This window comes from Vicia villosa, linkage group LG2 (genome assembly GCF_029867415.1).
Source record: "Vicia villosa cultivar HV-30 ecotype Madison, WI linkage group LG2, Vvil1.0, whole genome shotgun sequence".
Lineage (NCBI taxonomy): Eukaryota > Viridiplantae > Streptophyta > Magnoliopsida > Fabales > Fabaceae > Vicia > Vicia villosa.
This window is the reverse complement of record NC_081181.1, coordinates 201,693,839-201,721,734: the sequence shown is the minus strand read 5'-3', so window position 1 is coordinate 201,721,734 and position 27,896 is coordinate 201,693,839. Positions and strand designations below refer to the sequence as shown.

At 36.3% G+C, this 27,896-nt stretch overlaps 3 protein-coding genes across 3 annotated transcripts; 1 reads left to right on the top strand and 2 right to left on the bottom strand.

The window, feature by feature from the left end:
• The first annotated feature begins 2,615 nt into the window (after window positions 1–2,615).
• LOC131653613 (COBRA-like protein 10) lies at window positions 2,616–5,106 on the top strand. The gene is made up of 2 exons (XM_058923858.1): window positions 2,616–3,291; window positions 3,413–5,106. Exons 1-2 carry the CDS (start codon window positions 2,715–2,717, stop codon window positions 4,825–4,827), a joined length of 1,992 nt encoding a protein of 663 aa, XP_058779841.1. The 5' UTR covers window positions 2,616–2,714; the 3' UTR covers window positions 4,828–5,106.
• Window positions 5,107–5,185: 79 nt separating this feature from the next.
• Window positions 5,186–9,210, bottom strand: LOC131653614 (uncharacterized). Its single transcript, XM_058923859.1, has 11 exons — window positions 8,931–9,210; window positions 8,341–8,436; window positions 7,818–7,921; window positions 7,293–7,555; window positions 7,086–7,208; window positions 6,892–6,980; window positions 6,637–6,742; window positions 6,320–6,417; window positions 5,899–6,159; window positions 5,623–5,706; window positions 5,186–5,525 (listed from the first exon to the last, which is right to left on the bottom strand). The coding sequence occupies exons 1-11, from the start codon at window positions 9,018–9,020 to the stop codon at window positions 5,511–5,513; spliced, it is 1,329 nt and encodes a 442-aa protein (XP_058779842.1). The 5' UTR covers window positions 9,021–9,210; the 3' UTR covers window positions 5,186–5,510.
• A 12,521-nt stretch (window positions 9,211–21,731) lies between these two features.
• LOC131651087 (protein MAIN-LIKE 2-like) lies at window positions 21,732–22,553 on the bottom strand. The gene is made up of 4 exons (XM_058920758.1): window positions 22,388–22,553; window positions 22,015–22,255; window positions 21,839–21,929; window positions 21,732–21,749 (listed from the first exon to the last, which is right to left on the bottom strand). The coding sequence occupies exons 1-4, from the start codon at window positions 22,551–22,553 to the stop codon at window positions 21,732–21,734; spliced, it is 516 nt and encodes a 171-aa protein (XP_058776741.1).
• Between the last annotated feature and the right edge of the window lie 5,343 nt (window positions 22,554–27,896).

Below are 27,896 nucleotides of genomic sequence, written 5' to 3'. Positions count from 1 at the left end.
TAGACCATAAGCATGGCTAGATTCTTCATAAATTTCCTATTCTCCCAAATTCTATACAGCAAAGTATCTATAGTCTCTTTCACTATACTGTTACTATTTATATCCTTCCCAATAACATTTATGTATTTCCAAGTGTGGTATATGGTTTTTGAGCGACACACTTGAGAATAATGCTCTTCCAACCCCTCCCTTTGCGCCACTTGACCAACCAATCAAGCTCCTCTGTCCGGTTAGATGGTTGGTGCAAAATCTGGATCCAATTGAGGACATTACACCAAATGTGTTTTGTACCTGGGCAAGCAAAAAATAGATGGTGGGTAGTCTCCACTTTCTAACAGAACACACATTAGGGGTTATCAATCAACTTGAATCTATGCAGTCTCTCTTTTGTGGCCAGTCTTTCATGGCACGCAAGCCAGAGAATAAATTGGGCATGTGGCCTCGCCACATTGTTCTACAACATCTTGCACCAAGATACATTAGGCTCTTCATTTTTTATAGCAAGATAAGCATCCTTCAGTTTGAACTTGTCCCCTTGCATAACACTTAGCACTTGTTGGTACTCCTCCTTCTGTTTGAGGATCATCTTCAAACGTAATCATTTTCAATTAATGCAACAAAAGCTAAGAGGTGCTTACGAATCACAAACACTTGTATACTACTAAGGCACTGTAAGAGTGGATCATGTATATAATGATAAAAATTTAGCAGATTCTTTGATGAAAGGAATAGGTAGAGAGAAAGTTCGTAATACATCTAAGAAGATGAGACTAATGCATATAGATAACTGAGTTACTCATGATGATAACTCAATCTAAAAGACTAGACATCCCAAGAATTGATTTTAATGAGTAGTAACAAGTTGCGAGTACTATGAGATGAGCATGCTAGTATAAATATAAGAAGCATGAATCATGAATCGATAAGAGAATGAGATGATAGAAACTTTTAATTAAAATTATACTCTGTATGAGTATAGTACCAAGCTAAAAGAGTACTCTTGGTAGACTCACATGTGTGATTGTGAAACTTAGGCTTGTTCTTATACAACTTTGAGGTGAGATTTCTAGAGCCTTCACTAAACTAGGATTGACGTGCTTGGCCATTAAATCACATACTAATAGAATATATTCTAATAAAAGGTAATGAGTGGGTTTAATGTCTGAGATAGAATTCAAGAATATGATTCACTCTTGTTGAATAAGAATCCTAGTTACCATGCAAAGGTTTAAGTTATAGACATCTCTGTTGATGCACAATCTTAGAAACATTTGACGTTACTTCTGAAACACTTTTTAAATTCAAATGATGGATTGTTGGAAATTAAAAGATAAATTGACTTGAAATTGGTAAGAAATAAATATGAGGATGGCCTATTGTGTGAAAATATGAATTAGAAAAATTTCCTTAAAGTCTCATATTGGAGGGATAACACATTTTAGTAATGCTTATATAAAGGAGAGTCGACTTTTGAGGTGAGCCCTAAGGGGTACACAATTTTGCAAAAGGGAGCAAATGCACCACCAAAAATCATCATACCCACGCTCCAGCTGCCGTTTTCTATTCATCCGGTTCGACTTAGTTTGGTTTGGCCTAGACTTAAGCTTTGGTGATGCATTATTTTTTGGTAACTCAAATTGGAAAATTTAATTAATATTATTCTTTTATTAAATGCGTTGTTCGCATCTGTTGCATTAATTGTTGCCCGAAATTTAACACTGAAATTAAGTGGGGCAATCTAATTCTCTCAGAAGGAAATCACATATACATATCTTCTAACCTCTTATCCCCGTACCCCCGTAAGCTCTCAACTCTATAACAAATCTTAAAGCATCTGATAGCCTTTAATCACAAGCAATTGTCATGTATTATCCTTTTAGCAAGTGCACATTGTAAAATGGATAATTTAACGATTAATAATGCAAATAGAATGTCACATAAATGATCCATTTTAAAAAACAAAACATAAAAAAACCAATTCAAAATAAAGGTCAAAATTTTATTAGAAATGTATTTTTTTACTTTAATTATTAAGATATGTCTTAAAAAACATATTAACTAAATTCTCTTCATAAAATACAATAATAATAATAATAATAATAATAATAATAATAATAATAATAATAATAATAATAATAATAATAACTTTTTGACAAATATTATTAAAATTAGTATAATCAAGAATATTTTGTTTGATTATAAAACAACCTTATTGTATTCCTTCATGAACAACCAAATTACTAAATTTAGCTTAATTAACTAATACACAAAAACCATCATAATTGGTTCATGTCACCTTATTTTTCGAGGAAAAATAGTTATTTGTTCAAACTATAGCTCATCATAATTTAGCAAGAAAGTTCACATAAAAGTAACAACACAGTTCATTACTAACTTTCTTTTCTTTCCTTCATTTGTTTCTTTACAACAACCAAAAACAAATTACATTATTAATACAATATACAAACAACCTTAAAAACACAATCTCCAAATATAGCAAACAAATTTACCTGTCCTTCCGAAACAAACGCTAAAACTAGTGGAACATAGCTTTCACCATCACCTTTCTCTTCCAATTTTCCCTCTACATCATATAAATAAAACATAACATAACATTCTCTTCTCCCTATAGTTTTTCCTTCTTCAGCCGCGGCGTATTACCGCGGCCGTAACCATTTCTTCACACCTTAAAAAACCAAAAAAATAAACAAAGCATGAAATTTATTAAGGAAGCAAAGACTTCCTCGTATAAAACATTTCTCTTAATATTCTCATTGTTGTTTTTGTTGTCCGGTTTCGATATCTGTCATGGACAAGATGACGTTGCAGCACCGCCACCGCCCGTGGCTGAACTCGACAACTGCGACGGAATATTTCTAACGTATGCTTTAACTGGAAGGGAGAAGGAATATCCGCACGTGAAAAACGTGACGAAACAAGCGTGGGCGTTTAAAGCCGAAGTGTCGTTGATGAATGTTGGAGATGAGGAACTTAAAGATTGGAAAATGTATATTGGGTTTCAGCATAGGGAGATTCTTGTTTCCGCGGATGGAGCTGTTCCGGTTGACTCGGAGGATTTTCCGGCCGAGGTAGGGAATGGAACTACAATTGCTGGAAATCCTATGACAGATTTGAAAACTGCCATTGAAACAGCTGGTGATTATAATCAAATGGCTGTTAGGGTTAAGATGAGTGGAACTCAGTTTGGACTTGGTGCAAGTGCTACTCCTATGCCTAAAACTATTAAGCTTATGAATGATGGCTTCAAATGTCCTCAACCTGGTCGTAGAGGTATTTTATCTTTTGTTTTTTTATCTCTTCTTGCATGCATGCATGCATGCATGTCTGTTATTCGGCTGATACGTAAATAAAATCGGTTACAATTTAATTTATAATGTGGATCATTTCGCAGGTTCAAGAATGTTTGTATGCTGCAAAAAGGACCCAAAAGTTAAAGCTAAACTGAATAAGAAAACAAAGTTCCTTCCCCGTCGCTATGGCGATCTAACCATATCTTACGATGTTCTTCAAGCCTTCCACACGAGCTACTACGCGCAAGTAACCATAGACAACAATCATCCATTAGGTCGTCTTGATCATTGGAACATAACATGGGAATGGCAAAAGGGAGAATTCATTAACACTCTAAAAGGTGCTTACGCTCGCATAAAAGACCCTTCGGAATGTTTATACGGTCCGGCCGGAAGATACTACGGTGACTTAGATTTCTCGACGGTTGCAAACTGTCAAAAGAAACCTATTCTCTCCGATCTTCCGACTGAAAGAGCAGAAGATGAAAAAGTTGGTAAAATACCTTGGTGTTGTAGGAATGGTACTGTTTTACCACCTATTATGGATAAGAACAAAGCAAGATCAATTTTTCAGTTGCAAGTTTTCAAAATACCACCTGATGATAACAGAACAGCACTTACACCACCAATGAAATGGCATATTGATGGAGTTATTAACCCTAAATACGCATGTGGACCCCCAATTAGGGTTGATGCACAACAATTTCCTGATCCTAGTGGACTTACAGCAATCTCAACAGCTGTTGCAAGTTGGCAGGTAGTTTGCAACATTACGAAACCGAAGCCGAAAGAAAATCGGTGTTGCGTTTCGTTCTCGGCTTTCTATAACGAATCTGCTATCCCCTGTAACACGTGTGCTTGTGGAGGTTGCGATGATACAAGGAAATGTAATCCTAACGCTTCGCCTTTACTTCTTCCACCCGACGCACTTCTCGTCCCTTTCGAGAACCGAACGGTAAAGGCACGCGCTTGGGCAAAACTCAAACACATGCGCGTTCCAAGTAAGTTACCTTGTGGAGATAATTGTCCTGTAAGTATTAACTGGCATGTAAGTTCAGATCATAAGGAGGGATGGACAGCTAGGATAACACTTTTCAATTGGGAGAATTTCGGCTTCGACGATTGGTTCGCCGCACTTAAGTTCGACAGGTCTTTCGAAGATTTTCAAGATGTTTATTCATTTAACGGGACGAGAATTCCCGGTATCAGAACCATTTTCTTTCAAGGACTGAAAGGGTTGAATTACTTAGCAGGAGAAACTAATGGAACTCGTGCGAAAGATCCAAGGGTGCCCGGGAAACAACAATCAGTGGTTTCTTTTCACAAGAAATACACTAAAGAATTCAACGTCGTGCGCGACGCTTTTCCTTCTAAGGTGTTCTTCAATGGAATGGAATGTTCACTTCCTCCGCATAGACCTGCTAAAGGTTCAGGACATAAATCTTCTATCAGCATCATCGCAGTCATTTTCACAGCATTTATGACATTCTTGCTCACAACAGATCGCTTTTTCTGAGTTTTTGTCGATAATCGGTTGGAAACTGTGGCTTTGGTAAGAACTGCATTTCGTGTCTCATCATCAAGACGGTGTGTGTGTGCCTATAACAGATCACATAATGAGTGATGCATCTTTTTGTGTAAAAGTACATAACAGTATATATGATCTGATACAAGATTGAGTGGAACTTTAAAAAGTTCAGTACATATCTAGTTCATATTACAAAGTAGATGGCCTTTTTGTGTATCTATTATTAGTTTAAGTTGATAGCTTAATTTTTCTCTTTTTTAACTGTCATCAATATCTTTGATTTTCTCATGCGATTTGAATTCGAAATTCGAAATTTTGGACGGGGAGAGGACTAATGTTTATAAAAACTTCAACCATAATATTTTAACCTTTTATAAACTTTCATACAATCACAAATATGTTACAAATTACAATGTTTGTACAACATTCTATTTTCATACACAATTTCACTTGCTTTTTTTTTTGGATACAGAACAAGATAATAAGAAATGAAATGAATTTAACATACAACAGTTTAATCGGGGAATTTAATTGGAAACTTTAATCAATTCTGTAAATCACGGTCCAAATTTGAATGACTCCATTATTGTCTCCCAAGGAATAATATTGACAGCATGCAAGAAGCATCGCATCATTTAATCGTCCCAAATGGAGAAAATATATTTTTGGTGCTAAGCTTTCTTGGCCTGCAGCAGTTAAAAATTTACTTCTATATTTAGTATATAATCAGTTTAAGAAATTGCATTAAACATATTGGAGATTATGACGTATCGAAAGCATTACCTTTTTCAAATATTTTTTGTGAAGCTTCATAGCCTCGATACAAGCCTTTTTGGCATCTAGATTTCCTGTTGTGTCATTCAATATCTGCGGAAAATTATTCGCTAAATATCAGAGAAGCGGAGAAACAGAAACGTCTTTATGAAATTGATGAAGAAGCATTGAATTTCATATAGCTTGTTTATGAAATAGGTAAAATAAAATATTTCATTCTATTTGTATCAATGATTGCTAGATCTAATTCAATGCAACTTACGGTAAAAATGTCACGTGACTAACCTTGACAACATCATCCAAGCCTCGCGCTTCATGGAGTAGTGTTGTACTTTTATCTTTCAACACACTGGCGACAAGGAAAACTGATATAGGAAGAGGAGTGTCGGTATTCTTTGCTCCATTTTTCAAATTTTCTCTCTCGTATTTTCCACATTGTCGGATTGACTTTGCTTTTCCTTTGATGCCCGCAGCTTTCTCGGAAGCTGTTTGAGCTTCTTCATACATCAAGAACATGTGAGGATCATATTCTAGAGCCCACATCATCTGTTAAAATTTGAAGCTATTAAGTCACTATTTTACAAAGATTCTCTAGAAAATTGCGGCATCGTTATCCCATTAATTGTTTTTGTGGGGAAAATATCATCACGCACACACACCATCACATAATCTATAATCCATAAATACAGAAAGAAACCAAACACACCTCCCATAGGTACAATGAATCACAAAAGGAAAATTCTCGACGAAATTGAACCATTAGCATCCGAAAAGCAAACACATAGTCACCTCCACCAATATGTTCTGTGCTCCAAAATTAAAACACAACAGTTACTTTCCATTTCTTAAACATAAAAGAGGGTGAGTTTTATTCAACTGTAAATAGCAAAAAAACCGGATCATATCATTTTCCATTAATAATTTCTTGCAAGCATCACAAAATCCATCCAACTAGAGTTAGAAAATTCTATTCCATATTTGACCATAAATAATAAATAGAAAAATACATATGCAATAAAATACCTATATGTTTATGAAGTTTTGGATCAATGACTTGAGTAATTGAAGCCAAATTACTAAGTTGAGCCTCCACCCCAAGAGTGCGACCAGTGCATCTGAAATTTCCTCGCTTGAAAAATTCAAGAACACAAATCATAAGAAATTGAGAAAAAGCTGAATGTATGAAAAACTATTAACAATTTGTATCATCAAGCATAAGTCATAAATGGTCCAAAAAGAAATAAAAGATAAAAGAGAGCATAGAGATAAGATGTTTACAAGTCTGCGCATCAGACGCTCAAAGCACCAAAATGCGTCTGCTTCGTCATCAAGAAGAATTATCATTGGGGAGCATAGGTCACTCATTCCTGATAAGGATTATGAAATGTTAAAACGGGAAGCTTAGAGAAGTTGCATAGTGTTTCAAACTTTGTTATTTGTTGCAATTTTGCAAGATGTCATGCAAAAACTACCTTGACCGTACCCAACTTCTTTATCTATCCAAGCATAAACTACAAGAATATCCCACAGCTTTGACAAGTTTTCTTGCTTCTCATAAAAAACCATTGTCCTATCGGTGCGAACCACATCAAGACCTGAAATGTGTTACATATATGCATAATAATTAATTACCATAAAATTTCAGAAATATAATATTGCACAACACAAAATTCACACACCGATTTGATGGAGAGTTAACATCCACTGGATCAGTTTCTTGTCTGTCACATTTTCTAAATTATTTGCAGAATTTATACTTGAAAGCCTATTATCATCTTGAGGAAGTACAGTTAATCCATTGGCTGTATTGGTTTCTGGCAAAACCAATGGATCTGGAATCGGCTGGCCATCATCGGTAATTACAGGTGAAGTGATAAATCTACCACTTCCAACAAGAGGAAACAATTGGCGACATTCTTCTTTCCATGTAGCATATTGCCTCCTGAAATCATAAACATAAAAGTGAAATTTAAGTAATGGTTTCTTAGATCTAAAAACTAAACCGAACCGAACGGTTCAACCTCAACCAGTTAAGTTGTGAACCGGTACTGTCAATGGTTTGGTGAGTTGAGCAGTTCAAATGAAGTTTTGTCCTGGTTCAAATGATTTAAAGCAGTGGAACCATGACTCAGAGATCTCACCAATTCAATGTCCGGTTTGTTTTTCAAAACATTGGAACAATAAACAAATGGAAAACTGATTACCTTCGACGTTGTCTTATTTGATCTCTTTCGTCAAATGTACTCTTCGGGTCGTAGCAGCCAAGTAGAAATTCCCAAACTTCTCCCCTAATTGATGGATGGACTCCCTGGTTCAAAAATTTTACAAATTAAACACCAACCAACATCAACGTATATACAGATAAATTCCACTCTTTCTAAACTTGTATACTCAAGCAAAACCATAATCTTCAATACTTTAGGGGGTAAGAAAACCTATGAAGCACAGACACCAGACACACCACACCGACACTGATATGTCGACATCGGTAATAATTTGAAAAAATGAACAAAATAAACGTAATCACAAGTGTTGGTGTCGGTTTCGGACACCGAAACTGTCAGAGACACGACTTTTTTTAGAGGTGTCAGTGCTACTACAGAGAAGAAAACCAATAATATGATCATCATGACACATACATTGTTAAAGATCATACATATTTTTCCCATCAAACAACGATTCACTATTGAACACATTGAAAAAGACAGACAATGTAAGAGCAAATACCCCTCGGTAGATTCGTCTCAAAGTCTTGCCGATATCCAGATATCCTTCTTGCGAAAACGCAGCATGCCATTTTCTCGGACTTAGTGTCTTACCAGGCTGAACCATGTAACAAAAATCAAGAAGTTAACAATAAATAAAAAACAACACACAATCATTACGAGACAGAAAATCCAAATAAATTTACAAGTCATCATCTCAACTCAAGGCAAACAATTTTCTGTTAAGGCATAAAATCGTCAAATTGATTTACATCATTCAATGTATCTTAAGCCGAAAACCCAACAAACACACTTAATCATTCCATATTTGTATCATGATCCAAGGTAAATTACCAACATAACATTCAGATTTAATTCTCAATTTATTACAGCTATCTAATGAAGCAATCAAGCAATTAGATTACTGTCTATGAATCAAATTTCACCAACAAAACCATATCAATGATCCAAAATCACAATCTTTCTCACAAATTGAACACAAACTTCAATCAGTTATCAACCCAACAAGCTCAACATAGTTACATTGCTCATACAACACCCATTACAATAAACCCAGAAACAAAAATCAAAACTTTGGAATAAAAACCAGACCTTGATCTTAAATCGAGAAATGGGCACATCGGTGCAATCAGGGCGAGTTTGGTAGAAAGAATCAGCTGAAACTCCTGGATCTCTCCACATCACAATCAACTGAAAGAGTTCTGAGGAAGAAGAGAAACCGAAAAATGGATGATTTATAGGAACAAAAACGTGTCAAGTAACAAGAAATTGGAACCTTTTTGAAAAGATCAAGCAGACCCAGAAATGAAAGTTGTCAACTCAAGAGAATGGGACCTTATACACTCAACAAGAAAAAGGAGAAAAGAAATTATATGAATATGATCAAAGACTCTTTCAAAACTTTTTAATTTTATGTTTCTTTTTAATAAAATTATTATATACTTTTAACTTTTAATTTATTAAGTATTTAATTTAATTTATTCTTTGCTTTGAAAAATATATAAAGTCAAATATATAATTTTTTTAATATAAATTGAGTTTTACATTACGTGTTAAGAACGAGTTAAATTAATAAGTAAGAAGAGTTGTTCGTAAGTTTTAAATGAGTCGAGTTTAAGCTAATAAAAAAAGTTTTTATTGAACTCAAATTGAGTTGTTAATTTGACCCATTTATATGTATTGTTAAAGAATAAACATAAAACAATAAAATAGATTAATATATATATATATATATATATATATATATATATATATATATATATATATATATATATATATATATATATATATATATATATATATATATTAAATAAATAAAAATATTTTAAAAATTAAGCAGTATTGTTCCATAATAATATTAAGAGGAGTGCTAGCAACACTTTTCAACACTCTGTCAAACACTCACTCTCTTATTTGTTGAAACATTTGTGGGTTCCTCACTTTAGAAATAGGTCTCACATAAAGTGGTAGGATCTACACATGTTTCACCCAATAAGAGAGAGACAATGTTTGAGAGAGGGTTGAAAAGAAAGTTTGTTAGCATTTCTCTAATATATGAAATATATGTAAATCATCAAATCAATTTGTAAACCACTAATCTCATCTCACTAGTATCTTGTCAGAATCTACGACCTTCGGAAGAGAATTTGAGATAATTGTGTGCAACCTTGTTTTGCAGGTAATATGTTTTCTTTTGATGATGACAAATGTGAAGAACAGAATAGATATTAAGCATGATAAAGATGTAACATGTTGACAACTGTAAAAGATCAAAAAAGAAAGATAACATTCTATATAGTAAAGATGCAACAATTAAACAAGTCAATCAATGCACTTAAGCGGCTAAAGATGCAAGTCATGAGTTTGATAAGGATTGACAAAGTTTCAGATATAGATAAAGCTTCAAACATCAAACACGGTTTAAGACAAAGGCAAACAAATAGATTACATCAAAAGTCTCAAAAGAAATCTCAAAGCAACTGTCAACACAATATAATTTATCAGACAGAGCAAAAGAAATCTTAAAGCAAATGTCAACACAAGAGAATATATCAGACAAGGCTTAGAGGAATTAATCTCCCAATTTAGTAAGTGAGTGAAACTTTCGTAGAAGAAAAATTTATTTCTTTGAAGAAGTATATGGCTATAAGCGCACGCACGCACGCACGCGCACACACACACATAAAGCCTTTTTATAAGATGTCTTGAAAAGAATAAACATCGAGAACTATATATAGAAGTTACATAAAAAGTGATGGGAGTATTCAAAAAGCCAAAAAAAATTGAGCAAATTTAGTTGATTAGAACAAAGTGTCAATCGATTAAATTTAGTTGAGTTTTATGTTGTAAGACTGTAAAAATTTAGAATTATAATACCTTGACTAGAGTCAAGGGATTTCTGCTTTGAATCAAGAGGAAAATTATGGAATTCTGGCTATCTGATTTGAATAAGGAATCTCATGATTTTCCTCAAGGTTTTCATAACTTGAATCAAGGATCTCATGACTCTAATCACAATTGTGATGACTCAAATCAATGAATCTTTTACTCAAATTGAAGCTGTCTGACTCAAATGTGACTAAAACCAACAGTTTTTTGTTTGTTTGATTTGAACCATGAAGGAAAAATGTACCTAAGACCATATTTTTCATGCTTTAACCCCCATTCCAAGTTAGTTAACGACTATGGCCTTTGACAGTGATTAAAGGCAGGGGTGGCCCTGAGCACGGGCTCGCGGGGCGGGAGCCCAGGGCTCCATAATTTTAGGGACACCAAAAAAATATTTTTTACATCTATATATATTAAAAGAGAATCTGGATCTGTAAATGTTAAGGCTAGTGCTGTAAAGATTGGGAATGAAATGGAGATTGAATGTCAAATTCGTAGAAAACAACACTGATGAAAATCCATCTCAACCCACACAACTAAATCTTGAGTCTGCTGAAGAGTCTTTCTGAAATCACTATTTCTTATATATTGTAGATCAAACAATTGGCACACTTGATAGAAGATTTTAGCAATATAGCACATGAAAATATTTTTGGAAGACTTGGATCATTATCTGATAGGGACTTGAAAGCATGTTATACACATCTTGAAATTTGTTTAAAACATGACGATTTTCTTGATCTTGATGGTGAAATTTTGTTTGAAGAATTGAAAGTTATTATAGAAGTTTTAACAGTTGAATCAAAATCAATGTATATGATAATGAGTTCTTTAAAGACTTTTAATTATTTTTCTATTACATGCATAACTTATATAATAATATTGACTATTTATATCAGTGTTACATCGGCTGAAAGAAGTTTTTCTAAATCAAAATTATTAAAATCTTATTTGAGATCTACTATGCCACAAGGTAGATTAAATAGTCTTGCGTTGATTTCAATTGAAAATAATTTTTGAAAAACCTTGATTATGAATAAATTATTAATGATTTTGCAACAAAAACTGCTAAAGGATGATATTTAAATAATTTTAAAATTTTGGTCAATTTTTTTAAGAAAAAAAGATTGGATCAAGAAGAAGAAGAATAAGTCTCTTTATACTGATATATGTTTTGATGTAGTATAAACATTGATTTAAAGATCCATACTTGTATTCTTTTTACATAATGTCAAATAAAAATGTGTTTTTTTATCTAATTATTTCTCTTATTCTTATGTATTTATTGTTAAAAAAAAATTATAGGGACACCGTTCTTTTGATTCGCCCAAGACACCCAAATTCAAAGGACCGGCCTTGATTAAAGGCTTTGACTTTTAGAATAGAATTAAAAGAAAGTAAGAGAAGTATGTATATTTATATATGGATATTATTATATATGTATCAACGTAGTGATATTAATTATATATCTCAACATTAAAGAGTGGAAGGGGCTTTCATTCATAAGTCTGTTGTATAGTCAGATAATTGAGATGTACTCGACTATAGTGGGATAGACTTTCGTTGCATTCACCTGCGTTTACGAGATGGACTATGCAAAGAGTTTGTATAAGTATTTATTATATTCTTATACATAGAGCTTGGTACTGGCAGGGCTAACCTGTATTTTATATCCACTTTAGCCAAATCTTGGTTATCGAGGTAGATAAATGAGTATCGGAATGGGAAACTTTGATTATAAATCCAGTTTAGGCAAACCATGGATCCCAAGTTAAGAGTAGGGGATATGATATTGTATCTCCTTTTTTTTTTCTAGCAAGTCTAAGTTCCTGAATTACGTTAGACGAGAATTAAGGTGAATTAAATATGTATAGTAGATTAAATCTTATCATAGGTTAGTTATGGTTTATCTAATCATGTAAGACCGTATAACTATGTTAGGCATCACATATTAAGATAAATAGTGACTAGTATGGATTTGATTTTTTTCCTAATGTATTTGTCTGCTATTTATCATTGGGTTAAATATATTTTTGTCCCTAAAATTACAAAATTTTGCTTTTGGTTCCTATGAAAAAAAGTGACATGTTTTGTTCCCTACAAAATTAGTATGCATGTAGTTTTAGTCTCTTTTGTCAAACCAATGTGTATTTTTGAATGATTATTTTGCAGACATGTCTAGAACATTATAAAAAGCTTCTTAAAAAAACTCAAAATTTAATTTCCAAGTCGAGATTTTCATTACTTTTATCATTATCTTTTTAAATTAAAAAAATTAATATTTAATTCTTCTTATTTTAAATAATTCTGAAATTTGGTACATAAATATTTTACAGTATTCTAACACATGTATGAACAAAATTATTTAAAAATTTAAAAGTTAAAGGGTAAGTAAACAATTTTAATTTTTTTTAAAATAACTGGAACTAAAACTGTATGTATAAAAATTTGTAGGGATCAAAATATATCATTTTTTAATAGGGATTAAAGATAAAATTTGATACATTTATAAGGAAAAAAAACATATTTAACTCTTTATCATTTAAGTATTGTTTTGTTTGTCATCTTAATGCGGTAATTTTTTGGTTTTTCTTCTTGTTGCAGTATTCCTTTTGTTTTGATATATATATTTTTTTAAATCCAAATGCATTAACAGAATAAAGTACAAGATGTGCAAATCGTTACACCAATTCAAAACCAAACGGCCAGCCTTATAGAAACTACAGAAGATCAATTATAGATTAAGTAGATGGAAAGAAAACAGAAACTACATGTAACTCCTAACTATGGGAAAAAGTCACAATACAGACTCCATGCACCAATCTGCAACAGAATTTGTCAACAACCTGCATAAATATAGCAACAGAAAACCTAAAATGAAATGAAGCTACACTGAAACTAGATCCTGCCCGATTAGCCAGCCGATATGCATCACCACAACAAGAAAAAATCCACACATCCAGCCAAGCCTGCAGTAGCCTGCTTCCGGTCCGAAAAAATTAAAAGCAGTAGGACCACGTCAACCGCCTTAACTTACAGAAAGACACAACTTCTGCCAAACCAAAGCACCTAATAACATCACTTCATTAAAAATGGACCTGATGTTACGGAACAATAATACTACCAACAAGATCCCAAACATTCAGTTAAAGCTTCCCATGATACACTCCTTTGGATATGCCATCCAGTGATTGTGGTCGTAGCTAAAACCGACCGCCCTACTCTTGATCCACATCCAAGATAGCAATTGAATATCTTCAAAGATTGCTGATTTTTCTACACCAATATTCTTGAAGATCTTCTCATTTCGATTCCTCCACAGTGACCAAACACACACGAATCAAATTACAGTAACCATCTCTGAAGCTATTTTTCTTCCACTAAATAGCCCGTGGAAGTGATATAAATTCTGTAAAACATTATTGTGAAGGATAGTGGATAGATTTAGCCATCTTAGAACCTCGCTCCGCAACTAAAAGAACGTGAATTTTGAGATACAACTAAGATGTCTCTTTTGATTAGATTGTCCTTAGTTAGAATTTTATACTGCAAAAGTCTCCACACAAATGTCAACACCTTAAGAGGGGCTAGATTGCACCAAGAAATTGCACAATCCTTATCCTTATTATTACCTATAGCTGAACTATTCAAGATTGATGAGTAAGCTTCTTTGACCGAATACTCGTTATTGGACCACCTCCACCTATCTTTGACATTTTCCTTCAATTTGATTTTCCCCATCATATCTCTAATGCAATTTTCTAGTTGTATGTTACCAACCTCCAAAGGACTAGTCCAGCTCACGATCCACTTTGAATCACCTATATCACTCCTAATCGAATCGCTTGCCGATGCATTCTTATCTACAGCTAGTGAGAACGGATTTAGGTAAACGTCTTTCAGCCTTCTTCCTCCTAACCAAATGTCATGCCAAAACAAAGAATCCACTCCATTTTCGACTTCTTTAGATAGATTTTTATCAAACCAAAGCGACTTAAAGCCCCTAGCCCCATTATCAATAGATTAGATGTCTCTCCACCAAAGTGAAGTAAGCTTGTCGATCCTATACGAACCTGTACCATTTCTCCTATACTTAGACTCTTGTATTTTAACCCATAGCTTGTCTTTTTCGTTAAGGATCTTCCATCTCCACTTGCCTAATAAAGTTAAATTGAAGACCTTTATATTTTTTAAACCCAACTCCCCTCTTTCTTATCTCTGCATACCTTATTTCATTGGACCCAATTTTTTTTCTCTCTGCCCCACCACCCCATAAAAATCTTTTAAAAAGAGATTCAAGTTGAGATACAATACCTGTCAGAACCTTGAAGAAAGAAAGATAATAGACTGGAAAAACATACAAGACGGATTTCAAGAGAATTATACTTCCACCGATTGATTGTTATATCAATTTCACTCCATCCATATCAATAAATGGACTTCAATGTTACTAGTCAAGAGCTATGAATATTGAAGCCAATCTTTTACATGGTTACAGACTTAGACTTACAGTTGTAGGAATTTGCCATTTAATGCTAATAACAAAGTGTTTTGCTTTTTTTAAAATTTTAAATTTTAAATTTTTATTCTAACCATTTAATTTCCCATGGTTATTAATTTATGATAAATTTCATTGTTCGTTTTAAGTTTTAACCATATCATAGCCAAGTATTCTTATCACTTTACTTGAATATATAAATTACATTTTGTAGCAAGCCAGCAAGCCATAGCCTATTTTTCTGTCATATTATAATACACGAAAATAATTTGTTTGCTATAAAAGAAACATTATATTAAGAGAAAACACTATTTATATATATTGTAAGAGAATAAGCATAAAATAAATTGATAAATATTGATGTATAATAAATTGTATTCCATCATCCAAATTAAACATTTAAATAAATTAAAATGTTTTTAAATTCGGCCGTATTTCTCTATCATAGTAAGCTCACTTTAACATTATTGTGCCAAACATATGAAAATTTCTTTAGCCACCTCCCTACGGGGGTCACCCCAGCGAAAATCCCAAAATACCCCTGCTTCGGAAATGAACTTCCGAAGCGTTTTTTTTTTTTAAAAAATTTCCATAATTCGGAAGTTCATCTCCGAAAACACCTCATGGGGGGTGTCTTCGGAGATGAACTTCCGAAAACACCTCATGGGTGAATTCGGAAGTTTATTTCCGAATTATGCAGAAACTGTGTTTTTTTTATGTTTTCTTAAACAGTCTCGCATTTTAATTAAACGCAAACGCCAAATAAAATAAGCAACAGATAAACAGAAAATACTAATACGATAAATAAAATCCAAATAATATATACAAGCCGAACCAAATAGTAATAGTGTGCGCAATATACAATCCGAAAACAAAAAATAAATAAACCCGACCACTACTGGGTGTGCCTAACCCTCTCACCCTGAGCCCTCCTCTGCCGCCTGTACCCCGCCGCACGGCCCGCATCAGTGATGATCGCCTCCATCACGGCGACTGCATCTGGACCGCCCTGAAGAACGACACCCCGATCCAAGGCGTCCCGCCCAAGCATCTCTATCCGCTGGCAGATCGACAGGAGATCAATGGCGTGGTCATCCTCGGCCTGCTGGTTCTCCAGGATCTCCTCATGTGCTGGCCTAGGAGCGCCGGGAACGTCGGGTCTCAGTAGAGGATGGGACACCCGGTAGAACCATGTGACGTACCCCTCCTCACTGTGCCAGTCCTGTGTGACCCGAGTGAGACGGTACTCCTGCGGTACCACATGATGCTGCCAGTCCTCCCATATGGCAGTGAGCTGCACTCGGGTCACTGTGTCGGGAGCTGCCTCAAAGGGTGACCTGGGTATCCGCTGCACGAATCCGAACTGACGCATGCACCGCTCAGGGAGATACCGGACCATGATGCCGGTCCCGCATGCCAACCAGCCTGAATATAGAGCAATGCCGTCAAAGGGGACAATCTGAGCGTAGTCGACGAACGGCCTCCAGGTGACGTCGTCGTGCATCGTGCGGTCCAAGTACAGACGGTATGGTCCCACCGCATCGTTCCCCCTTTGGAGAGCGTATCCGGAGGCCCTGGGCATGGCGTCCACGTACGCAGGATCGATGTGAAAGCCGTGGATGCGGGAGAAGTAGGAGATGATCCAGCTCTGAAACAGAAACACGATAATGTATTAAAAATAAATACGAAACATAAATAAATAAATAAATACGATAATGTATTAAAATAAAACGTACCGTAAGCAGTGTGCAAGATCCGACCAACTGCCTCGTCCTCCAGTTGGAGGCCTCATTCAACTTCTGGTAGAGATATGCCAGAGTAGCTGCCCCCAGTTCCACTGGTGAACGGTATCCAGGTCCATGAAGTAGCGGAGGTAGGTCACGTCGATGTACCTGGCACTCTTATCCACAAAGCATGCAGCGCCTACCACATGCATGTACCAGCACCGGAGAGCGCAGCCGCGGTGATACTCTGTGAACAGCTCGTTACCCACACCCCCAGCCTCGGCAGCCGCGTCCAGGTGGTGCTCAAAATAAGTGCTCAGTATGGTGAACCGGACATGAGGCCCAGAAGTCGTGGCGCACTCATAGTGAGCAACCTCGTGCTCCATGCCCAAGTAGAGCATCATCCACTCAATGGCCTCCACCCTCTGGATCTTGGAGTGGGTCAACAGCGGCCCCCTAATCGGCAGGTGGAGAAGACACTGCACGTCGTGCAAGGTGATCGTCATCTCCCCAACCGGCAAGTGGAAATAGGACGCCTCCTTGTGCCAGCGCTCCACAAATGCCCCCTGCATGCCGGTGCTGATCGTGGTGTACCCCGTCATGCAGAGCCCGCTGAGCCCTGAACCTCGCACATGGTCGTTAAACCACTCAGCTGCTGGTTTAAACAGACCGAAAATCTTGCGGGCGTGGTTGACCATTTTCAGCGGCTCTCTCTCCTGTTACAAAAAAAAAACAAATAAGCGACATATATTAAATAAGCGGACATATATTAAATAAGCGACAAATAAACGGTTAGATTATAAAAAATGGTGACAAATAAACGGTTAAATTAAAAAAATACCTCTCCCTCCCAGATCCGCCGAGCGACGTGATCGTGGTAGTGAATCAGCACGGAAGTGTCAAAGGGCCCTCCCGGATAGCCATCCTCCTGCTCATCCTCCTCCCCGGCTGGAGGGTCAACATCCGGTACACCCTTCGGCTCGTGGTATGACACTGGCACCTCCTCCTCCTCCTCCTCTCGCTGGCGGGAAGAAGATACCCGAGCCAGCCGACTCCTAGATCCTGAAGCAGATGTACCCCCTCTCACGTCCACGGGAACTCGCACACGGCGTCCCCGGCCCTGCCCCTGTCCCTGGGTCGACGCCAGCTGCGCCGCCGCCCGCTCGCGTCTAGCCGACGCAGTCTGAGACTCTCTCCCCTGTCTGATGCGTGCTGGTTGGTTGCCTGACATGTTCCTGTAAACAATTGAAATCGATTAATATGCGAGACAAAAGAAGAAACAAAAATAATTGAAATTCTGATACAGTTCGGAAGTTCATTTCCGAAAACTGGGATGGAGGTGTTTTCGGAAATGAACTTCCGAAACACCCCTGCGATGGAGTTTTCTGCAACTCCCATGGCAGACCCCAAAACCAAACATCAAACCTATGTCTACACATTCTAAACATCCTAAATATCAGTATAAACCTAACCTAATACATTTTTTGCTATTTGTAAACACCCTAATATACATTTTAATCATAGATCTTAAAATCAAAATGCTTACCGATTGAATGGATTTGAGGAATTTTGAATGTAATAGAGCAAGTAGTTGGAGCCTTTGAGGTAGCTTGGAACTGGTTTGCACAAAAATCTCTTGGGGTGTGAGTTTGGAAGAAGATTAGGGTAAATGATTAGGGGGAGGGGGATGTTTTGCTTAATCTGCAAAACGCGCAGTATTTCGGAAATGAACTTCCGAAATGGTGTTTTCGGAAGTGCATTTCCGAAATAAGTCAATTTTTTTTAAAAAAAAAGGCGCTTTCGGAGATGCATCTTCGAAAACACATTTTTCTTGCATTTCGGAAGTTCATTTCCGAAGTCAGGGATATTCTGGATTTTCACCAGAGGTGAGCTAGAAGGTTGGGAGGTGGCCAAAGAAATTCTCCAAACATATAAATAGTAACTTCTCTATCATGGTAAAAGTTAACTTCATCCTTATACTGCCATTTTCATATTCGAGACTTTTTCCCTTATCTTAACTCAAGATTTTTTATGGTTAAAAATAAAGTTGTGGAATTTAATTGTTTGGACTTTATGCACACTTTAGGAAATCACTCAAAGTAATTGAAAATCCAATATCTATCTCCATAGATCAACAAAGTGAAAATATTGAATGGTTTTCCAACTCACAAAAGCTATAAATGATCAAGAATTATAAGATCATATTGTCAAGAAAAAGATAAACTAAATTACTCAAAATTCATGACCAAATAATCTATAATTCTAAGAGGTGGAGCATATTAATTTTGAAAGAGAATGTTTGAAATTTTAATCAGTTTATATTTTTTTTAAAGGATAAAATTACGGGTTTGAATTTGTCTTTTATAAATATGAGTTTTTAAAATTTAGAAACAACTCTTTAAGTACTATTTAGGAATTTCTTTATTTTACAAGATTTTTTCTTCTTTTATAAAAAAAATGTTTTCAAAGGTTAACATTTAAAAAAAAAGATTTTTATCTTATTTAATAAACTCTTATTGTAATGTCCCTAATCTCTTTTCTATGGAAGTGTCTTTAAGATTTTAGAGAAACACTATGTTTAGAGGTACTAAGTGTAGTTTAGACATTTGGTTAGATCAATGGGTATATGGGTCTTTTCCTCCTTTGAAAATATAGGGTAAAGACTAAAGAGGAAGAAGACTTCCTCATTCTTTTTTAATAAACATTATATATTGAAAAAAGAAAAAGGACGGCGAGGATGATACAAATTCCTAATCATAACCAGTAATCACACATAAAATTGATATGTGAGATTTTACCAGAACGTCAATAATTAATCACGTAATACTAAATTCGAAATGTATGTCTTATTATTGCAACATGTTACTCCCACCACCGTATCATATTACAAAATAAATTTTATCTTTTTAAAATTATTGAATAATTATTGTATCTAGTGTATATCATATTATAAACAAATTTTAGTATTTTAATAGTTGGTTCATATCAAATACATCAATTATCTAATAAATATTTTTAGTGCCATTTTTATTTATTTGGGATATCCCTCGCAATATATATTTTATAAAAATCAAAATTTCTCTTTTCTTCTCTTTGCGAGGGATGACCCCTCCGCTATGTTAATTTTTTTTCTTCTTTTTTTAAATTATGTGTTGCGATGGGCTTAACCCCAAACAACGTCATTTTATTTGTGGAAAATTTTAACCCTGGCTAATGCTCTCTGGTTATTCACAGAATTTTTTGTAGTGAACATATTTGGAATTTTTTTTTTAATAACCAGTTTTTTTAAAAAAATTCTAAAATAACCAACTTTTCAAAATATTTACACAAATGTCCACTTTTTTGCTATTTTTAGACGTTGTCTGCGGGGGGTGGCGACAACACTATCTCCTTAATGATGTCGCCATTGGGCCTGACGAACATGTTTAAAAAATGGGTGTTGTCGCCACCCCCAGGCGACAACACCTCCTTTCTTTTTTTTTTTCAAATTTTTTATTCAATTTTTTTTACCTATTATTTTTTACTATTTTGTGCATTATATTTATTGACTTTAATTTGTTAGTTAGAAAAATAATATAAATAAAAAAACAAGTAATTTATATTAAAATAAAAAAACAAGTAATTTATATTAAAATAAAAAAGTACAATTACATTAATCATAAGAATAAAATTTCGAATGACCTAGCGCGGGTGACCTTGGTACGATCCGCACGCAGGAGGTCTAATAACTCGTGTAGACGGCTCACGAGTTGGTAGTGCTCCCTTATTCCTACGACGCCCCCTCTATTTGGTTCCTCTTGTGTTTGAGTCGATGACCCTTCAATGCACTCCGGGTCTACAAAATCTGTCAGCCGACCTTGAACTCTAGAATTCCCGCTATAGGAAAGGCGGGTGCCTGCGACGCCTTCAAAGCTTTGTCTTGGTGGAACGAAATTTCTCCTGGTGGGTGCGGCCTCGAAGTTTGGTCTTTGGTAGTTGGTGGTGGAATCGGGTTTGTTAAAATACAATGGTTGTGGTGGTGTGTTGAAGTTCAATGGTTGGTTGGGGTACTGTGATGTTTGTTGGTCAAATGAGCTGTATGGAAGGTATTCTTCATGTATGCCTATGTCGGGGGTAAGTGGTGGTGATCTAGAAGAGCCCGCCATATTGAAATCTTGGAAGCGTATGTGGTGGGGTTGAGTTTGTGGTTGAGTTTGAAATTGTTGTTGTTGGTGGTATTGTTGGAATTGTTGTTGTTGTTGGTAAATTGGTTGTTGTTGGTTTAATGGTTGTTGTTGGTAATTTGGTTGTTGTTGTTGTTGGAAATTTGGTGGTGGTTGTTGCTGTTGGAAATTTTGTGGTGGTTGTTGTTGTTGGAAATTTTGTTGTTGTTGTTGTTGGAAACACGATTGTTCTGCTTGCGGGTCTGCCAAATAGAAAGGGTCAGACACAAACATTTCTGGATTTGTGACCGTTCTGTACCAGTTGACATATTCAGCTATTGGTTTCATTTCGGTCGGCGCCACAGGAAAATATAGGACAGTGGTGGAATGAAAGGCCCATATTTTACGGAACTCTTTAGCGAATGTCTTCCAATTTTTATGTACCACTGTTGGCTGACCTTTTGCAGATGCCAAGGTTCCAAACACTCAGGGGGGGGGGGGGGTCGGGAATATTTTGATGCATGTCGAATTGGAGCTTGACACAGTCATTTTGGTGCATTTCCATAGTGGTGAACCGTATGATAGGTGATTTTTCCGTCCGAACAGTCGCCTCTGCTGGCTCGGGTTCATGGCCCAATTCCTATGGTCTCCAAATAAACTGCAACGTAAAAAAAATTAATTACAAATTAGAGAAGATGGTTTATTTTACAAATATAGTTAGACAATGGAAAGTTTTTGTGGTATTACATCATGGGGTCGAAGTCGATCATAAAGTTGGCGGTAAAAAATTATTTTGTTTACAGGCGTTTTGGTGTAATCCAACTCAGTTGCATTAAACCTAAACACATCCAAAAATAGAAATCAATATAGTTACAATTAATAATAAAATAAATACACTAGATGAAATAAGATCATTAAATTACCTTGACGCGTAAGGGAAGATGTATATGTGTGGGTTTTTAGGGGCCAATACTGGCATTCTCCACCATCCCCATGTTTGTAGGAAGAATGCACATCCATAAAATGTACAACTATCATATTTTGTATTTTTGCACAAGGAGCAGTAGAGGTAAGCCAACACCACAGAACCCCAACTATACGTCTTGATTTCATCAATGTCCTCAAGCAAAGACGAGTACATAAAATTTACACTATTTCCCGTGCCTTCGGGAAATAGAAACTTACCAAATAATAACATAATATACATTCTAGCTTTAATTATTTTTTCTTCTTCGGTCGAAAACTGATCGAACGCAACTGCGTCATAACGTTCTTTAAGGGCCGATAGCTTAATACCTTGGTCCCTCCCTCTTTCTCGGCCCTCACCCTCAATTAAATCTACACCCAACATTTGCTCGCATAGAACATTGGGTTGTTGGACATTTCCAAACACTGCTTTTCCATTTGTTGAGAGACCCAATAATATGTGCACATCCTCTAGCGTAACGGTACATTCACCCATTGGAAGGTGAAAAGTATGAGTCTCAGACCTCCAACGCTCACACAGTGCCAATATAAATTTATTATCAATTGTGATATGTACTAAATTCATTACGTACCCGATATAAGACACAATCCAAGGGTCGGGAGCATCTATCGGTTTTGCACGGGTCCGATATCTAGTGAAATCCTATAAAAAAATTATTGACCGATTAATATTTGATTACCTTAATAAATAAATAATTGAATTGAGTAAATATAAACTTACGTATTCAGCAATGTTTACAATTGTTCCCTGGTGCTCTTGACCCATAGTTAGAATAGACATGTCTGCAGGAGTTACCAACTATTTGCTCTGAAGAAAAATTGTTTGGTGATGATGAAAATGAACAAGAATCACCACCTATTTATAACCAAACTCACTCAATAAAAACATATAAATAAATTTGACAAGACAAGTGCATGCAACTTTGGTTTTCGTACACAATGCAAGTCGCCATGCCCACTGGCGACAACACTACAAATTCCATTGATGTCGCCACCCCTGGAACCTACTCTCTAATTTCATTATTGTCGCCACCTAGGTTGGCAACTTGCTCCATGCGTAAATGTCACATGCATGGGTCAGTCTGCATGCATGCAAAAGTGTAAGGCTATTGTGTAAGAGATTCCATAGGTACGCATCAAGCATGCATAAGTCTTGTCCAAATTGATTCTTACATGTTTTATTTCCTCCACCTAATGTCTTCCATGCATGATATTTATACACCACTTCTCACAAATATTATACACCAGTTCACACATATTTATCAACTACTTCATTTTATTGAACAAATATTTCTTCATTTAAAAGTATGACATCCACCCCTCAATACAAAGTTCGAGCTCACATGAATGGTGAGACCTACCACTGCGACACAAACGGTTTTCTATTTAGAAACACTAATTCCACACATTTTTCTCTAAATATTAAAGTGGATTTCTCGTATCTAAAAAAGAAAATCGAGTCCAAAATTAGAGAACCAGTCTATCAAATTATTTACCAACAACCATATGTTCAACCTAGGGGTGATCAAAACCAAACCAACCCAATAGAAAACCGCAAACCAAACCAAACCAAACCAAACCGAAACCACAAAAAACCGCATTTGGTTCGGATTAGTTTGGGTCATCTTTTAACAAAACCGCATGGTTCGGTTTGGTTTGCGGTTTGTATTTTATAAACCGAACCAAACCGAATCAAACCGCATTATGTTACAATCTAACTTTTACTTAACTCACATCCAACCCAAACTTAAATCTATAATACCTTAACCTTATGATTACAAACAATTTTCTCATCCTTACACATGATTTTAGTCCCGATCTTCTCAAATCTCTAATAGCATTATCGCTTCTTCTTTGCCACATACATCTTCCATCTTTTTCTATAATCTTTACTCTCTTATATTCTTTCTTTTTCACCTTCTCATTTTTATGCAAATGTTCCCTATTTCAGTTTCGTTTTTATCACACATCTTCTTCTCTAATCTCTCAACTCTTTTGTTTTTTCTTTTTCACATTCACTAATCTCTCGTATCTTCTATTTTTTTGTTTCATTCTAATAATTTTTATATTATTTTATACTATTATTTTATGTTTATTATTCCACTTTTGTCTAATTTAATTTTTACATATTAAATAGAAAGTTATTGTCAAAATATGACGGATTTTGTTGTTATTTGATAGTGTATGAATGTCTAACTACAAAGTTATGTTATCATCTATATGTATATGAATGGTTCAATAAAATATTTTTAAAAAACCGAACCAACCGCACCGAACCAAACCGCATTAGGTTGGTTTGGTTTGGTTCAGATTTTTTTAAAAAGCCAACCGAACCAAACCAAACCGCACGATTTTTTCTCTTGCGGTTCGGATGATTTTTTTCGTCAAAACCGTCCAAACCGCACCGCGATCACCCCTAGTTCAACCTAACAACTCGGTCAAGTTTTATCAATCACAGTCACAGTCTGACATAGAGGTTCAAAACATATTCCTTAACCATGAGTATTATGGTTATTTATCTGGAGCTGTACATAGTGTTGGAGCAAATTGTTCCGTTGTAAAATTTGCAGTCACAGGTTATTGATTCCGTTGTTGATGACGAACAACATGCCGAAGATGTCGTCAAAGAAGAAACTGAAGTAGAAGATGTGGTTGATGAGTTGGTGAATCGTGAATCCGAAGATGAAGAACAAGTTCCAGTACCCGATGCACATGCATATTCACCTCCTATGCACTTCACAACACTTAATTTTGGGGAGGATGAGCCATCGTCTGATATGTTCTACAACCCATATATGAGGTCAGACGATGAGTTAAGAAAGGGTGACACATTCTGTTCAAAGGACGATTGTATGCTAGTAATAAAAAACTGGAACTTAGCAAACTGTGTTGATTTCAATGTTGATCGCTCAAATCCAGAAAGATGTAATATTTTGTGCAGAAACCCGGATTGTGAATACATGCTTAAGGCATCATTTAAGAAGAAAGTTAATGCTTGGGTGATAGGTTCCATTTCTCAAGCCCACGCTTGCATTAACACAAATATGGCGCAAGATCATCGAAAGCTAAGTCATGACATGATATGTCATACCATAATACCTCTCGTCGATGCTGACCCGTCACTAAAGGTGAAGACGATTATCTCCCATTGCATTTCTCTGTTCAAATATAGACCGTCGTATAGAAAGGCTTGGTTAGCGAAGCAAAAGGCAATTGAAATAGTCTACGGCAACTGGGAGGAATCCTACCAACAACTTCCTCGCTACTTGGATGCACTTCAATTATATTCACCTGGTACAGTTACTATATTGGAGACATTGTCGGCACAATCCCAAGACGGAACCCCTCTCGAAGGTAATGGAATCTTCCATAGACTTTTCTGGGTGTTTCGACCATGCATCATCGGATTTGGTTTTTGCAAGCCGATTATTCAAATTGATGGAACCTGGTTGTATGGGAAATACAAAGGAACGTTACTGACGGCGGTCGCGCAAGATGGAAATATCAATATTTTTCCAATAGCCTTTGCTCCGGTAGAAGGAGAAACATCTGCTGCTTGGAGTTTCTTTCTGAAGAATCTCCGAGCTAAAGTTGCTCCACAACATGATCTTTGTTTGATTTCGGACAAGCATGCTTTTATTGACAGCGCATACAATAATCCGACAAATGGTTGGCACGACCCCTCGTCTAGGCATGTCTACTACATTAGGCATATCGAACAAAATTTTATGCAAGAGATCAAAGATAAATTTTTGAAGAATCATTTGGTGAATGCGGGGTATGCCTTAAACCAACCTGGATTTCAATACTACCGCCGTGAAATAACATTGTCAAATCCAGATGCGGGGAGGTGGATTGACATCATTGACAGAGCGACATGGACTAGGATGGGGCGAGGTGGGGCCACATGACTACAAATCTTGTGGAATCGATGAACGGCGTTTTCAAGGGCATACGAAACCTACCTATAACGGCTTTGGTGAGGGCAACATATTTTCGGATGGCAACTTTGTTCTCCACAAGAGGTAAGCGGTGGAATTCAGTGTTACAGACACAACAGGTATACAACGATGTCTGCATGAAATATATGCAACAGGAATCTGCCAAGGGAAACACTCATCGAGTTACATAGTTCGACCACCATGACCACATCTTCAGTGTCAAAGAAACAATTGACCACAACCAGGGGCTGCCACGACAACAATATAGGGTCTCAATTCCAGATCGTTGGTGCGGCTGTGGCCAATTTCAAGCGTATCGCATGCCTTGCTCCCTTGTCATTGTAGCATGTTCACATACTCACTTTGATGCATTATCATTGGTATCAGAAATTTACAAGGTATTAACGTTGCTCAACGTATACGACAATTACTTTCTGGTGGTAGCGATGGAGGCATATTGGCCTGTGTACGAGGGGGAAACAGTTTGGCACAACGATTTAATGCGCCAAAATAAAAGCGGTCGACCAAACAGCAAGCGTATTAGAACCGAAATGGACGCCACTGAAAAAATGCAAAGGAAGTGTAGTATATATCGTGAGGTAGGACATAATAAGAACAAGTGTCTCAATCATGGATCTAGTTCCACAACATAGTTTTTAGGTTCAATGTTATTTGTATTTTATTTTACCAATGAAATAGACTTTTTTTCATTAGTCAGATGAGTTACAACAGACATGACATACAACATAAACAATAACTAGAAATAAAATTTTGTCGTCAAATGCAACAATTGAAAAAAAACACAATGACTAAAACAACAACACAACAAACAATTAAAATCTAAAAAATTACAATGGTTAAAACAATGTCATCTGTTCCATCCATTATTTGTTCAGTATCAAGGTCGGTTTTCACATCAACCCAACAACGTATTGTCTCTCCGGTCATAAACGACACCCTTGTTATAAGCCTTTGGATCCTTTTGATTTCTTCCCCGGGACTATACTCCCCCTCTAACTGTGACATCAGAGTCCTCTTCAGGTTGTTAAAGGTACGGTGTCCAGATGACATCATCCAGCGTCAGAGCATCCAAACACCGCCTGTACTCCATCAAGGGTCTGTCTCCTAGAAGGGTCTGTCTGGCCTTCCACCTCCCTGCACAAGGGTCAGCATCCGCACAACGTTGGGTATTCCGCTCACAGATGCGGGGGAAGTGCTCGTAGATCCAACACTGCATAAATAAAAATAATCAAGCTCTGGTAAAATATAATAAAACACAAAAAACCATGTAAGAATATATACCTATAACAAGCTTAGATAACCAACAAGTTGTCGGGTGTCAGGACGAGATGCGACATCAAGCGTCGTGTATAGCATCGTCAATGCAACCACTCCCTAAGCCCAACATGGGGTCTCAAGGTCGCTGAAGAGAGTAAGATAGCAGACATCTATATAAACTCTAGACTTGTCCGAAAAGAGAGTACATACCGCTAGATGTAGCATGTACTCCCTAGCGGCAGCATGGTACCTCCCTGCATCGACAAGCTCCTGATAAACCCTCCTCAACCAAGACATCCTGAGGTGAAAGCCCCAAGTTTCACCAAACTCTTTGAGCACAACCAGCTCATCAACCTCTAAAGCATCCATCACCATGTGCACCACCGTCGCCTGGTCCCTATGAACTGGTGTAAAAAACGTACTAGCTATTGGAATGTGAAATAGGGAATGCACATCATCTAGAGACAGAGTCATCTCTCCGAATGGAAGATGGAAGGATGATGTCTCCGGGTGCCATCTCTCACAAAAGTTGATAATAGAGGGGCGTCCAACATCGTCAGGGAGCATCCAACAAAGTCCAACAAATGGATTTCCCGAAC